Source organism: Coregonus clupeaformis, chromosome 2, assembly GCF_020615455.1.
Source record: "Coregonus clupeaformis isolate EN_2021a chromosome 2, ASM2061545v1, whole genome shotgun sequence".
Lineage (NCBI taxonomy): Eukaryota > Metazoa > Chordata > Actinopteri > Salmoniformes > Salmonidae > Coregonus > Coregonus clupeaformis.
The window spans coordinates 35,200,973-35,217,551 of record NC_059193.1 but is presented as its reverse complement, the minus strand read 5'-3'; the positions used below and the strand labels follow the sequence as shown (position 1 = coordinate 35,217,551).

Genomic DNA, 16,579 nt, shown 5'->3' with positions numbered 1-16,579 from the left:
CCGTCTCATAAGGGACATTTTAGATGAATAGTTACATCTCATAATACAGAACACTCCCTCTCAAAACACACTTGTAAAGTACCTTATTTTAAGGGGGCACCAGGATTTGAACCTGGGACCTCTTGATCTGCAGTCAAATGCCCTACCACTGAGCTATACCCCCTCTGTTCGCTATATTCTAATAAGGAGAAATACAGTCTCATAAGGGACATTTTAGATGAATAGTTACAGCACATAATACAGAAAACTCCCTCAAAACACACTTATAGAGTACTTGATTTCAAGTGGGCAGCAGGATTTGAACTAAGACCTCTTGATCTGCAGACAAATGACCTTCCACTGAGCAATACCCCCTCAGTTGGGAACTATCTAAGGGAGATAAGAAAAATCTAATAAGATACTTTTTAGGTTAAGATGTATGTCGCCTAATAATGAACACTCCCTCTCTCAAAACACACTTATAAAGTATTTGATTTGAAGGGGGCAGCAGGATTTGAACATGGGACATCTTGATATGCAGTTAGATGCTTTACTGTTGAGTTGTACCCCATTTGTTAGGAAATAATCTAATTGGGTGAAAAAATGTATAGCAAGAGACAATTTTAATAACGAGGTACATCTCCTAATAATGAACACTCCCTCTCTCAGAACACACTTAAAAAGTACCTGATCTTAAGGGGGCACCAGGATTTGAACCTGGGACCTCTTGATCTGCAGTCAAATGCTCTACCACTGAGCTATACCTCCTCTGTTCGTTATATTCTAATAAGGAGAAATACCGTCTCATAAGGGACATTTTAGATGAATAGTTACAGCACATAATACAGAAACCTCCCTCAAAACACACTTATAGAGTACTTGATTTCAAGTGGGCAGCAGGATTTGATCTAAGACCTCTTGATCTGCAGACAAAAGACCTTCCACTGAGCAACACCCCCTCAGTTGGGAACTATCTAAGGGAGAGAAGAAAAATCTAACAAGATACTTTTTAGGTTAAGATGTATGTCGCCTAATAATGAACACTCCCTCTCTCAAAACACACTTATAAAGTATTTGATTTGAAGGGGGCAGCAGGATTTGAACATGGAACCTCTATATCTGCAGTCAAAATCTCTACCACTGAGCGATACCCCCTCTGCTAATAAGGAGAAATACCGTCTCATAAGGGCCATTTTAGATGAATAGTTACAGCACATAATACAGAAAACTCCCTCAAAACACACTTGTAGAGTACTTTATTTCAAGAGGGCAGCAGGATTTAAACTAACCTCTTGATCTGCAGTCAAATGCCCTACCAATGAGCAATACCCCCTCAGTTGGGAACTATCTAAGGGAGAGAAGAAAAATCTAATAAGAGACTTTTTAGGTTAAGATGTATGTCGCCTAATAATGAACACTCCCTCTCTCAAAACACACTTATAAAGTATTTGATTTGAAGGGGGCAGCAGGATTTGAACAGGAGACCTCTTGATATGCAGTTAGATGCTTTACTGTTGAGTTGTACCCCATTTGTTAGGAAATAATCTAATTGGGTGAAAAAATGTATAGCAAGAGACAATTTTAATAACGAGGTACATCTCCTAATAATGAACACTCCCTCTCTCAAAACACACTTATAAAGTATTTGATTTGAAGGGGGCAGCAGGATTTGAACAGGAGACCTCTTGATATGCAGTTAGATGCTTTACTGTTGAGTTGTACCCCATTTGTTAGGAAATAATCTAATTGGGTGAAAAAATGTATAGCAAGAGACAATTTTAATAACGAGGTACATCTCCTAATAATGAACACTCCCTCTCTCAGAACACACTTAAAAAGTACCTGATCTTAAGGGGGCACCAGGATTTGAACCTGGGACCTCTTGATCTGCAGTTAAATGCTTTACTGCTGATTTGTATCACATTTGTTAGGAACTATCTAATGGGGTGAAAAAATGTATAACAAGAGCACATTTTAATTACGAGGTACATGTCCTAATAATGAACAAACACTCCCTCTCTCAGAACAAACTTAAAAAGTACCTGATCTTAAGGGGGCACCAGGAATTGAACCCTGTACCTCTTGTTTTGCAGTCAAATGCTCTACCACTGAGCTATACCCCCTCTGTTTGTTATATTCTAATAAGGAGAAATACCGTCTCATAAGGGATATTTAAGATGAACATTTACAGTATATAATACAGAAGACTCCCTCAAAACACACTTATAAAGTACTTGATTTTAAGGGGGCAGCAGGATTTGAACTTGGGACCTATTGATCTGCAGTTAAATGCTTTGCCACTGAGTTGTACCCCATTTGTTAGGAGCTATCTAAAGGGTTGATAAAATGTATAATAAGAGCCAATTTTAATTACGAGGTACATCTCCTAATAATGAAAACTCCCTCTCTCAAAATACACCTATAAGATGCAAGATCTTAAGGGGGCATCAGGATCTGAACCTAGGATCTCTTGATCTGCATTCAAATGCTCTACTACTGAGCTATACCCCCTTGTTAGTGACACTCTAATGGAGAGAAATACCATCTCATAAGGGACATTTTAGATGAATAGTTACAGCACATAATACAGAAGAATCCCTCAAAACACACTTATAAAGTATTTGATTTGAAGGGGGCAGAAGGATTTCAACTTGGGACCTCTTGATCTGCCGTTAAATGCTTTACTGCTGAGTTGTACCCCATTTGTTAGGAAATATCTAATGGGGTGAAGTAATGTATAACAAGAGACAATTATAATGACGAGGTACATCTCCTAATAATGAACACTCCCTCTCTCAAAACACACTTAAAAAGTACCTGATCTTAAGGGGGCATTAGGACCTGAACCCAGGACTTCTTGAGCTGCAGTTAAATGCTCTACCATTGAGCTACACCACCTCTGTCAGTTATCCTACAATGGAGAGAAATACCTTCTCATAAGGGACATTTTAGATGAATAGTTACAGCACTCCCTCAAAACACACTTACAACACACTTACAAAGTACTTGATTTCAAGAGGGCAGCAGGATTTGAACTAAGACCTCTTGATCTGCAGTCAAATGCCCTACAACTGAGCAATACCCCCTCAGTTGGGAACTATCTAAGAAGGAAAAAAATATCTAATAAGATACTTTTTAGGTTAAGATGTATGTCGCCTAATAATGAACACTCCCTCTCACAAAACACACTTATAAAGTATTAGATTTTAAGGGGGCAGCATGATTTGAACGTGGGACCTCTTGATCTGCAGTTAAATGCTTTACCACTGAGCTGTACCCCATTTGTTAGGAACTATCTAATGAGGAGAAAAAATTTATAACAGGAGACAACTTTAATTACGAGGTTCATCTCCTAATAATGAACACTCCCTCTCTCAAAACACACTTATTAAGTACCTGATCTTAGGGGGGAACCAGTCACTACCATTGAGCAATACCCCCCCAGTTGGGAATTATCTAATGGAGAGAAAAAACATGTACTAAGCGCCATTTTAGGTTAAGAGGTATGTTGCTTGATAATGAACTCTCCCTCACTCAAAACACATTCATAAAGTAATTGATTTCGAAGGATTTGAAGCTGTGAACTCGTGATCTGCAGTCAAACGCTCTACAACTGTGCTATACATCCTCTGTTAAGTACTGTCTAATGGAGAGAAAAAACATCTAATAAGGGATATTTTAGATGAGTAGTTACAGGATCCAATACAGAACACTCCCTCACTCATAAAGTACTTGATTTCAATTGAGCACCAGGATTTGAAACTGGGTCCTCTTGAAGTGCAATTCAGTGCTCTACCACTGAACTATACCCCCTCTGTTAAAAACCGTCTAATATGGGACATTTTGGATAAATAGTTACAGCACATAATACTCAATAAAAACACTCTGACGAAGTACTTGTTTTCAAGGGGGCGCCAGGATTTGAACCACGGTCATCTTAATCTGCAGTCAAATGTCCTACCACTGAGCTATTCCACCTCTGCTGAGAACTATCTAATGGAGAGAGAAACCCTCTAATAAGGGACATTTTAGATTAAGAGTAACGTCACCTAATAACACTCCCTCTCTCAAAACACAGTTATAAAGTATTTGATTTCAAGGGGACCCCAGAATTTGAATGTGGGACATCTTGATCTGCAGTCAAATGTTCCTCCACTGAGCTATAACCCCTCAATGTGTAATATATAACATTGTAGATGACACAATACAGGCCTCAAAATGCAGTAAAATAAAATTGATTTAAAGGGTGCACCAGGATTTTAGTTATGACAGAAAAGTCTTAAGTGACTTTTCAAGCATCCTGGTGTTCAGTATTGTTCCACAAGAGGCCAGTAGATGGCATTAAAATATATTTTCTTGCCGTTATGGCATTATGCCAATTCCTTCTATTGACAAACTATGGAGTATAAAATACATTGACTAGCCTACGTAATATTGGTTGAATAATATGGTGTGTAATATGGTGTGTTTGTCAATGATGTGGACGTGGTTATCTTTTTAATCCTTAAAAAACATCCTTTAATGAGAATTGGTGATTCAACTAGATAAATCATACCTCATCTGTAATTGGTAAGCATCACATCCTAATAAGGTATTTTCCCCTTAATCATATCACAATCAACTTTTACCAGTTGAATGTGGACACAAATGTAATACTTTTCTGTATTAAATTGTTTCTGATATATATATATATATACAGTGGGGAAAAAAAGTATTTAGTCAGCCACCAATTGTGCAAGTTCTCCCACTTAAAAAAGATGAGAGAGGCCTGTAATTTTCATCATAGGTACACGTCAACTATGACAGACAAATTGAGAAAAAAAATCCAGAAAATCCCATTGTAGGATTTTTTAATGAATTTATTTGCAAATTATGGTGGAAAATAAGTATTTGGTCACCTACAAACAAGCAAGATTTCTGGCTCTCACAGACCTGTAACTTCTTCTTTAAGAGGCTCCTCTGTCCTCCACTCGTTACCTGTATTAATGGCACCTGTTTGAACTTGTTATCAGTATAAAAGACACCTGTCCACAACCTCAAACAGTCACACTCCAAACTTCACAATGGCCAAGACCAAAGAGCTGTCAAAGGACACCAAAAACAAAATTGTAGACCTGCACCAGGCTGGGAAGACTGAATCTGCAATAGGTAAGCAGCTTGGTTTGAAGAAATCAACTGTGGGAGCAATTATTAGGAAATGGAAGACATACAAGACCACTGATAATCTCCCTCGATCTGGGGCTCCACGCAAGATCTCACCCCGTGGGGTCAAAATGATCACAAGAACGGTGAGCAAAAATCCCAGAACCACACGGGGGGACCTAGTGAATGACCTGCAGAGAGCTGGGACCAAAGTAACAAAGCCAACCATCAGTAACACACTACGCCGCCAGGGACTCAAATCCTGCAGTGCGAGACGTGTCCCCCTGCTTAAGCCAGTACATGTCCAGGCCCGTCTGAAGTGCATTTGGATGATCCAGAAGAGGATTGGGAGAATGTCATATGGTCAGATGAAACCAAAATATAACTTTTTTGGTAAAAACTCAACTCGTCATGTTTGGAGGACAAAGAATGGTGAGTTGCATCCAAAGAACACCATACCTACTGTGAAGCATGGGGTTGGAAACATCATGCTTTGGGGCTGTTTTTCTGCAAAGGGACCAGGACGACTGATCCGTGTAAAGGAAAGAATGAATGGGGCCATGTATCGTGAGATTTTGAGTGAAACCCTCCTTCCATCAGCAAGGGCATTGAAGATGAAACGTGGCTGGGTCTTTCAGCATGACAATGATCCCAAACACACCGCCCGGGCAACGAAGGAGTGGCTTCGTAAGAAGCATTTCAAGGTCCTGGAGTGGCCTAGCCAGTCTCCAGATCTCAACCCCATAGAAAATCTTTGGAGGGAGTTGAAAGTCTGTGTTGCCCAGCGACAGCCCCAAAACATCACTGCTCTAGAGGAGATCTGCATGGAGGAATGGGCCAAAATACCAGCAACAGTGTGTGAAAACCTTGTGAAGACTTACAGAAAACGTTTGACCTGTGTCATTGCCAACAAAGGGTATATAACAAAGTATTGAGAAACTTTTGTTATTGACCAAATACTTATTTTCCACCATCATATGCCAATAAATTCATTAAAAATCCTACAATGTGATTTTCTGGATTTTTTTTCCTCATTTTGTCTGTCATAGTTGACGTGTACCTATGATGAAAATTACAGGCCTCTCTCATCTTTTTAAGTGGGAGAACTTGCACAATTGGTGGCTGACTAAATACTTTTTTTCCCCACTGTATATATATATATATATATATATATATATATATATATATATAGGAGATTTAAGGAAGCTCAGGAAATATGTATTTTTGTTTTTGACATATACAGTGCCCTCCATAATTATTGTGACAGTGAATTTCTTTCTTTTCTTTTTGCCCCATACTCCAAAAGTTTAGATTTGAAATCAAACAAGGACTATGAGGTTAAAGTGCAGACTGTCAGCTTTAAATTGAGGGTATTTTCATCCATATCGGGTGAACCGTTTAGAAATTAAAGCACTTTTTCCCATTTTAGGGGAGCAAAAGTATTGGGAGAAATTCACTTATGTGTATTAAAGTAGTAAAAAGTATTTGATCCCATATTCATAGTACACAATGACTAAATTAATCTTGTGACTTTGTTGGATGCATTTGCTCTTTGCTTTGGTTGTGTTTCAGATTATTTTGTGCCCAGTAGAAATTAATAGTAAATATTGTATTGTGTCATTTTTGAGTCACTTTTATAGTAAATAAGAATAGAATATGTTTCTAAACACTTCTACATTAATGTGGATGCTACTATGATTACGGATAATCCTGAATGAATCGTGAATAGTGATTAGTGAGAAAGTTACAGACGCACAAATATCATACCCCCAACTTACTTCTCACCATTACAATAACATGGGAGGTTAGCATTTTTGGGGGGTGTATGATATTTTTGTGGCTTAACTTGATGTGGTCATTGCATGCTATGAATATGGGACCAAATCCTTAATTTTTTTGTACTATTTTCAGGTCTCTCCAGAGATATTCGATCAGTTTCAAGTCCGGGCTCTGGCTGGGCCACTCAAGGACATTCAGATATGCCATATCAACTTGATGGCATTTCGTCTTTTTTTCACCCAACTTTTTACCTAAATCTAATGACACAGTGAAATTGTTTGTTGATTTCATGTTGAATTCACATTAATTGACAACTTAACCAAATGCAAATGAAAACTAGATGTCGAATTGACATCTGTGCCCAGTGGGTGTTTTTTTAAGGTGTAACGCCATTACATCCAGCTGTTTTTATCTACACACGACAGTTCAATGGAAATGCACCGTGGCAGGCAATTGTCGTGTCTAATTTCTATGCAAACGTTCTAAATGTCTACAAAAAATCACTGGACAAGTTAATGGAAACATAGCTACTGGTGCGATTCATATTGCGGTGCGAGCAAGGTGATTCGTTCCCAGTGGCGCAAATTAATGGATGCCAAGGGAAACCAGGCTTCCCCCCAAAAATAACCAAGAAAAAAACATACCAAATAATGTTGCTTTCATCTCTCTGTATTTCATAAATAAAAGGCTGAATGTATCTCACCGGAGAAAGCATCCGAACGAATGAAACAGCGCCCCTCTGTCTCAATATGTGCAGCCCATTTATCTGATGTTGTCTGGTCAAAAAGAGTATGACATTGCATTGAATGCAAAGGAAGCCAGTGAGCATTTGAACTGCCTTGGTAAAAAATATATAAAATAATAGCTAATCAGCGTTGAGCTAAACTGTGAATGGTCCTTGCACACCAAAAAAAAAGGTGTCAAAAGAAGCCAGTTTGGATTTGGCTTCAAACCAATCACATCACATCAGAAGCCAAATGTCATTGACATAATTTTTTTGGGGAATTGTTGCATCACGTTGTGTTGTTGTCCTCCGGTGGCTATCTTGCAATTTCCTAAATTAGCCATGGATGGAGATTTAGACTTGTGGTTTTACGTAATTCTCCGTACTGGCCAATGATTATAACAGCGATTCTGATCCAATCATAAATTCATACATTGTGCCCTGTCCTGAGAGGATGGAAGTTCAACATGTAGCTAGATGTAGTAGGTTGATGTTAACTAGCTGGCCTGGCGCATTGTTGCCAATGAAAGGAAGTTAGGCTAGCGATCAAGCATTTTAGTCAGGTAGCCTAGGACAACAAAAACTAAAAGTGTGTAGTGTATGACAGAGTCATAGACCGTTTAGGCAAGATGAAAGAGAAGGATGGCATTGGCGTTTCTCTACAAGTAGGGTGAATCAACATGTTTTTTCTACTTACACGCACACACACACAGAAATCAGTACCATGGACAGCCACATCATATTTAGTTCACGTTAATTAGACTAAATAGTTTTGGGGATCATTTAGTTGTCACTGTATTAGACTAAGCATAGGTGATTAGATGACGTTGAAATGTTGAAGTTGAATTGGTGCTGGAGTAGTGGAGGCAGCACAACAGGAGCACAACAGGTGTAGACTATAAGTGTAATGCTTACTTACGGGCCATTCCCAACAACGCAGAGAGAAAAAAAGAGAGAAATAATAGAAAAGTAGTAACTTGAGGAATAAATACACAATGAATAAAGATAACTTGGCTATATACACAGGGTACCAGTACCGAGTCGACGTGTGAGGTAATTGAGGTAGATATGTACATATAGGTAGGGATAAAGTGAATAGGCAAGAGGATAGATAATAAACAGTAGCAGCAGCATATGTGATGAGAGTCAAAAGAGTTGTCAAAGGGTCTGGGTAGCTATTGGTTAACTATTTAACTAACTATTTAGCAGTCTTATGGCTTGGGAGTAGAAGCTGTGCCCATGCCAAATCTTTTCAGCCTCCTGTGGGGGAAGAGGTGTTAATTTTCATGTTTAGCTCACATAAAATAATAAACAATTATGCATTAAGATGTCTGTATAGAATAAACGTAACAAAAACAGATGTAGACATGAATAAATGCATTTCTATAACTTCCAAAATACAGTATACGGTGTGGGAGTGCCAAGATGGAGGCACGGGGACGTTAACCTAGCGCCTCCATAGTCATCTAGTGTATATATAAATCATTGGTAGCTGCAAGTGCAGTGCCACGGGTTTGCGGCATAGAACCGAAGGAGCACTGAAGGAGAGTGGAGGAGACTGCCTAAACAGCTAGTCAAGACAAAAACGGCATTATCTGGTTTTCACGGTCAGGTGCTGAGGCTGAAGCCTGTGGATTTTCCAATATAGTTGTTGCTTTTTTGTTGATATATTTTAACACTGAGCAGCTTTGCAAATGGCAAGTCCAGCTGCAGATATAGGACAACCACACCAGCCACATCTCCTCTCCGAATCGGCCTCCGAGCCCGCGTTTCTAGAAGCGCAGAAATGGATTGAGGTGAGTCACTGTCCTTATCAAACTCTTACGGTTACGTTATTGCATTGCAGAATACAATTTAGAGACTTGTAATTTGCCTAAAAGTCCCGTCCCGTTATTATATTATCATGTCACAAAGGCACCGTAAACCACGCTAACCGGTTTTATTGCCTAGTCACCTGTTGTAAAAGAGACGCTAATTCGTCATCCCACTTGCATTGCGAACAGTAGCCTCTGCTGTGGAGCATGTTTGGTCGAAAACAATGAATGCATCATGTGGAATGGATTTTTGGCTCATTGCGAGCTTGGCGGACAATAATCGCACAAACTGTTTTTTGTTCGGTGAGAATTTAAATCATGGCATTCACTGGCCGCATTATGGTGTCTCATTGTTCTATTCAACACATTGTTTTTGGTTGTTGTGATGTGAACTAAGCTTGGTAAACTATGCCTACTTTAAATACTTTTGAGGCATTTGTTTCTATACTGGACACTTACTGTATTTTCAGAATTACCCCCCCCTCTCTCTCTCTCTCTCTCTCTCTCACACACACACACACACACACACACACATACTGTACACACTCACACACACACACCATATCACCTTGTCTCATAGGAGAGGACTAGGCCTACTGCCAATCTTTTGTAGTAAATCAATTGCTTTCACCTTCATATGAGCTTATTTTCAACAGACATTTACTTTATCACAAGTTTTACATTCCATATGTATTGTTTTTAGCTTACTTCATGGCACAATTATCATTACAATCCCTATATCATGGAGGGGCCAAATTGCATGTTAACCTACTTTAAAGCAGAATTTACTGGCCCTGTCTCCTTTGACTGATAATGGGCCACACAGTGGAATGAGAGGAGGGCATAAACAACAGTTGGGCAGGTTGTTGTTCTCTGTCCCCACAAGGGGACTGCTCTCATTACCCACACACACCTGCTGTCTGTCACTGGGTTCCCTTGGGGGGCTTGAGAGTTAATACAGGTCACTGATTTCTGAAGGAAGCAAACAAACAAAAGCTGATATCAGGTGAATGAAGAAGGTTTCATTTTTATGTTTCATTTCTCAGCCACGAGTTATATTTCTTAGCCATGTTTGTGTGGCTGAGTGTTAGGCCTTGGGGTAGCTCTCACAGTAACACTTTACATTACGGTATACTTGCAGGCACACAATTCCAACCAATGTACTGTAACTGTTTATTACAGATTTATAAACTTGATCTAAACTAATATGCTAATGAACAGGCTTATAGTTATCAACTACTTATCTTTTTAAGCGTACCTTAATGTAAAGTGTTAGCACTCTGATTGAAGCCTACCAATTGTACATTTTGTCTTGATAAATAGATTAACTTAGATGAACTGCCTTAGATAGAGTATTTACACCTGTAAAATATGCAATACATTTGAATTTAAATTGACTGCAGTTACTTATCTGTCAGCACCTTGTCAGAGACACTGGGAATGATGGCGCTTAGGCTACTCTGAGCTCCAGACAGATATACTGTAGCGCTTTGATGAGGGCATAATTGTTGTGAAGATTGACTTGTACTATAGCCACAGGGTGTTACCCAGGGTGTTTCCCAGCCAATAAAAAGGTTGGTCAGCCTTTTGACACCTCCCCCTGTGAAAGGTAGGACGAAACCGCCCATCTCGAGATCTCTCCAAATTAGAGCCTCCGATCCACATTTCCACTAAATGACTCAACTCAAAGTGGATAAGGATATGATATGTTACATGCTGTTATGATTATTATTAATTATTAATTTTATTTTACATATTTTAATTGACTTTAGACAAACACAAACATCAAAAACATGAATACTATTTTAAAGGCACACATTCAACAAATTAGTTTGGTTAGACAGATTAGAAAAATGGCCTTCTCTCTTGAACAACCATACTTTTTTCTTTGCTCAGTCCTTTGTTTTTACTTTAAAAATTTTCACTTCTCCATTGACTGACTGAAAATACAATTTTCCCCTTCTCTCACTCAGCCCGGGCATTTTGCGTTGCCTTCTGCAACAATACTGTGAGTGTGTTCCATTGTGATAGGCTGAAATGGAAAGTGATATCATCCACTTGTGATTGGGTGATACCATTCAGATGATATCCATGAATGTAATAGGCAAATATCCTGATCGTGTTGAAACATTGGGGTTGTTATTATAGGCTACTTGTTGATAATGCAAATGTGATTTATTAACTTTATTAAACTCTGATTTCTGATGATAAGTCACCGCGCCGCACCCCTGATACACAATCATTGATTGATCTATAGGGAAAACTACTGTTAGTGGTGACAACATGCTTGGGTTCACTATTGGCTGATGAAGCTGCAGATAGCACTTCAAAAGTCATGGAGGGGATTCCTTTAACTGTTTTCTAATTTTGGTCCATGTCTTTTTTATACAACCCAACCAAGTACATCACTTATCATTGGTCTTATCTAAACATTTGGGTCTTTGAAAAGCTCTACACAATATGTATAATAATAATAATAATTATTGCTGTTTTTATCTACTGTTGTATACATTTCAGTTTAAAAGTGAGTGGCATACTGAGTGAGCTAGAGTTTAGTGGAAAGACGACACTGTATTAGCGTCACAGGGGGGCCAGACTGAGTGACAGTCTGTGTCTGTTATGGAAAGCCAGAAACAGACAGAGAACACAGAGACCAGACAGGGAAGAGGGATAATGGGAATAACAAGGTGCTGGAGGGTTTGGGAATGCTTCCCAACGCTCTGAAGCTCCGGAAAAGAACCTGTTGATTTAGTCACGCTAGGAACGTCGCCGCCATTCCATTTGTATTTGGCAATGTCATGACAACCAGAGGATAAACACACAGGCATGGGTCCCAACACCCCCCGCTAATACCTCTAACCCTAATCCCCCCCAATTCTCCCTAAGGCTGTTTTGCAACGTCTGTACATACATATTTTCTAAATCCCAAATCAACCCCTAGCCCTAAACCCAAGGCACATTTGTAGATCTGAAAGGATGGGATAAGTGTATGACAAGCAATATGACAACATTTACGCTAAGTGTCAGAGGACAAGACGGAGCTATTAGCCATGTTGCTTACCTATTCCTATCCAAACCTCACAGATGTCCACAAGTGTATAGGGAGGAGAAGCTAGGGTTCTATTTGGGCTTGGATGGATTGAATAATGAAAATACGTTTTTTCATATGAAGGTATACTATTATTATTATTATTATTATAATGTATTATAAAGAGAACCTTTATACAATGGGTGTTGGTGGGAGTGAGTATGAAAAAAACACTTCCTGGTGCTGTAGATATGTTCAGCTGTTCAGGGGAGAACAAACATTTCTTAATTTTGATCTTGAATAAATTCCATTTCCCACAGATTTATGTTCTATCCGCATTATGTAACATTCTGCTAATTCATTTCTGGTTACATATATATATATATATTTTTTTACAAACTAGCCACATTAGCCTAAATTGGAAAAAAAATGGAAATATCACATTTACATAAGTATTCAGACCCTTTACTCAGTACTTTGTTGAAGCACCTTCGGCAGCGATTATAGCATCGAATCTTCTTGGGTATGATGCTACAAGCTTGGCACACCGGTATTTGGGGAGTTTCTCCCATTCTTCTCTGCAGATCCTCTCAAGCTCTGTCAGGTTGGATGGGGAGCATCGCTGCACAGCTATTTTCAGGTCTCTCACGTGATGTACGATCGGGTTCAAGTCCGGGCTCTGACTGGGTCACTCAAGGACATTCAGAGACTTGTCCCGAAGCCACTCCTGTGTTGTCTTGGCTGTGTGCTTAATGTCGTTGTCCTGTTGGAAGGTGAACCTTCGCCCCAGTCTGAGGTCCTGAGCGCTCTGGAACAGGTTTTCATCAAGGATCGCTCTGTACTTTGCTCTGTTCATCTTTCCCTCGATCCTGACTAGTCTCCCAGTCCCTGCCGCTGACAAACATCCCAACAGCATGATGCTGCCACCACCATGTTTCACCGTAGGGATGGTACCAGGTTTCTTCCAGACGTGACACTTGGCATTCAGGCCAAAGAGTTCAAAGTTGGTTTCAGCAGACCAGAGACTCTTGTTTCTCATAATCTGAGAGTCTTTAGGTGCCTTTTGGCAAACTCCAAGCGGGCTGTCATGTGCCTTTTACTGAGGAGTGGCTTCCGTCTGGCCACTCTACCATAAAGGCCTGATTGGTGGAGTGCTGCAGAGATGGTTGTCCTTCTGGAATGTTCTCCCATCTCGACAGAGGAACTCTAGAGCTCTGTCAGAGTGACCATCTGGTTCTGGGTCACCTCCCTGACCAAGGCCCTTCTCCCCCGATTGCTCAGTTTGGCTGGGTGGCCAGCTCTAGGAAGAGTCTTGGTGGTTCCAAACTTCTTCCATTTAAGAATGATGGCAGCCACTGGGTTCTTGGGGACCTTCAATGCTGCAGACATTTTTTGATACCCTTCCCCAGATCTGTGCCTCGACACAATCCTGTCTCGGAGCTCTATGGACAATTCCTTCGGCCCCATGGCTTGGTTTTTGCTCTGACATGCACTGTCAACTGTAGGACCTTATACAGACATGTGTGTCTTTCCAAATAATGTCCAATCAATTGAATTTACCACAGTTGGACTCCAATCAATAAATAAATTGGTCATTTAGCAGACGCTCTTATCCAGAGCAACTTACAGGAGCAATTAGGGTTAAGTGCCTTGCTCAAGGGCACATCGACAGGTTTTTCACCTAGTCGGCTCGGGGATTAGAACCAGCGACCTTTCGTTTACTGGCACAACGCTCTTAACCACTAAGCTACCTGCCGCCCCAAGTTGTAGAAACATCTCAATGGTAATCAATGAAAACAGGATGCACCTGAGATCAATTTCGAGTCTCATAGCAAAGGGTCTGTATACTTATGTAAATGAGGTATTTCTGTTTTTTATTTGTAATAAATTAGCAAACATTTCTAAAAACCTGTTTTTGCTTTGTCATTATGGGGTATTGTGTGTAGATTGCACAGGATTTAAATTTATTTAATCAATTTTAGGCTGTAACGTAACAAAATGTGGAAAGATTCAAGGGGTCTGAATACTTTCCGAAGGCACTAAAATACCTTACAACAACAAATATCCACATTCTAATACACCAATATGACCAACGGTATACATTTTGAAAGTCAATTTGTTACGTTTAAGTCCACTTTGAATTTTGAAAATACAAGCATTTAATTACAGTACTTATATGTATACTGAAATACGGGGTATTTTAGTAAATTGCATTGAGATCAGTGATTTTTTTATTGTACCCCTATCCCCTTCTCTGCTAGTTGGAGGACTTAGTGTAAAACATTAACATTGAATAAATAAGGCTTCAACGTAACAAAATGTGGAAAAAGTCAAGAGGTCTGAATACTTTCCGAATGCACTGTATGTGTACATATATATATATATATATATATATATATATATATATATATATATATATATATATATATATATTGTACACATACAGTGCATTTTGAAAGTATATATGTACACATACAGTGCATTTGGAAAGTATTCAGACCTCTTGACTTTTTCCACATTTTGTAACGTTACAGCCTTATTCTAAAATTGATACAATTTATTGTTTTCCTCGTAAATCTACAAACAATACCCCATAATGACAGTGAAAACATGTTTTTAGAAATTTTAGCAAATGTATAAAAAATTAAAAACTGAAATACCTTACTTACATAAGTATTCAGACCCTTTGCTTTGAGACTTGAAATTGTGCTCATGTGCATCCTTATTCCATTGATCATCTGTGAGATGTTTCTACAACTTGATTTGAGTCCACCTGTGGTAAATTCAATTGATTGGACATGATTTGGAAAGGCACACACCTGTCTGTATAAGGTCCCAAAGTTGACAGTGCTTGTCAGAGCAAAAACCAAGCCATGAGTTCGAAGGATTTGTCCGTAGAGCTCCAAGACAGGATTGTGCCGAGGCACAGATCTGGGGAAGGGTACCAAAACATTTCTGTACCATTGAAGGTCCCCAAGAACACAGTGGCCTCCATCATTTAAATGGGAGAAGTTTGCAACTGTAAGGTTCTGTATTTATTTTCTTAGTCAATCTTGTGTTCTTGAACGTAGCCCTGTTTCTTTGTGTTCTTGAACGTAGCCCTATCTTTCATTTTTGTTCATTGATTTCACCTGTGTTAGTTACTCACCTGGTCTCATCAGCTCCTTATTTAGTTCAGTTCATTCTGTTTGTGCCTTGTGAGGTATTGTTCATTTTGACTCTACTAAGCCTTTTCCTAGCTCGTTTGTGAGAACCAGTTATAGTCTTCAGTCCTAGTTTTGATTCACCTGCTTGTTTGCCTACCTGTGTATGACCATTGCCTGCCTGTGACCACGATTCCTGCCTTCTGCGAAGGCGAAATAAACACCTGCCGCACTCTGCGCGTGAATCTATACCTTTTTCTCCCTGAGTATTCATTACAGCAACCACCAAGACTCTTCCTAGAGCTGGCCGCCCGGCCAAACTGAACAATCAGAGAAGGGCCTTGGTCAGGGAGGTGACCAAGAACCCGATGGTCACTCTGACAGTGCTCCAGAGTGCCTCTGTGGAGATGGGAGAAGGACAACCATCTTTGCAGCACTCCACCAATCAGGCCTTTATGGTAGAGTGGCCAGACGGAAGCCACTCCTCAGTAAAAGGTACATGACAGCCCGCTTGGAGTTTGCCAAAAGGCACCTTAAGTCTGCTGAAACCAAGATTGAACTATTTGGCCTGAATGCCAAGTGTCACGTCTGGAGAAAACCTGGCACCATCCCTACGGTGAAGCATGGTGGTGGCAACATCATGCTGTGGGGATGTTTGTCAGCAGCAGGGACTGGGAGACTACTCAGGATCGAGGGAAAGATGGAACGGAGCGAAGTACAGAGAGATCCTTGATGAAAACCTGCTCCAGAGCGAATGTTCACCTTCCAACAGGACAACGAGCCTAAGCACACAGCCAAGACAATACAGGAGTGGCTTCGGGACAAGTCTCTGAATGTCCTTGAGTGGCCCAGCCAGAGCCCGGACTTGAACCCGATTGAACATCTCTGGAGAGACCTGAAAATAACAGTGCAGCGATGCTCTCCATCCAACTTGACAGAGCTTGAAAGGATCTGCAGAGAAGAATGGGGG

At 39.9% G+C, this 16,579-nt stretch overlaps 1 protein-coding gene and 3 non-coding genes across 13 annotated transcripts in view; 1 reads left to right on the top strand and 3 right to left on the bottom strand.

The window, feature by feature from the left end:
- Positions 1-91: 91 nt before the first annotated feature.
- Positions 92-163, bottom strand: trnac-gca. Its single transcript has one exon. It is a non-coding gene; the product is annotated as a tRNA-Cys (tRNA).
- Positions 164-675: 512 nt separating this feature from the next.
- trnac-gca lies at positions 676-747 on the bottom strand. Its single transcript has one exon. It is a non-coding gene; the product is annotated as a tRNA-Cys (tRNA).
- A 1,283-nt stretch (positions 748-2,030) lies between these two features.
- On the bottom strand, positions 2,031-2,102 carry trnac-gca. The gene has a single exon. It is a non-coding gene; the product is annotated as a tRNA-Cys (tRNA).
- A 7,060-nt stretch (positions 2,103-9,162) lies between these two features.
- Positions 9,163-16,579, top strand: part of LOC121535283 (LIM and calponin homology domains-containing protein 1) — a 146,052-nt gene continuing 138,635 nt past the window's right edge. For all 10 annotated transcript variants that reach the window (XM_041842260.1, XM_041842254.1, XM_041842246.1 and 7 more), the window contains exon 1: positions 9,163-9,420. In XM_041842260.1, coding sequence (XP_041698194.1) covers positions 9,319-9,420 — 102 coding nt within the window. In that variant the 5' untranslated portion in view covers positions 9,163-9,318. The remainder of the gene's footprint in view (positions 9,421-16,579) is intronic.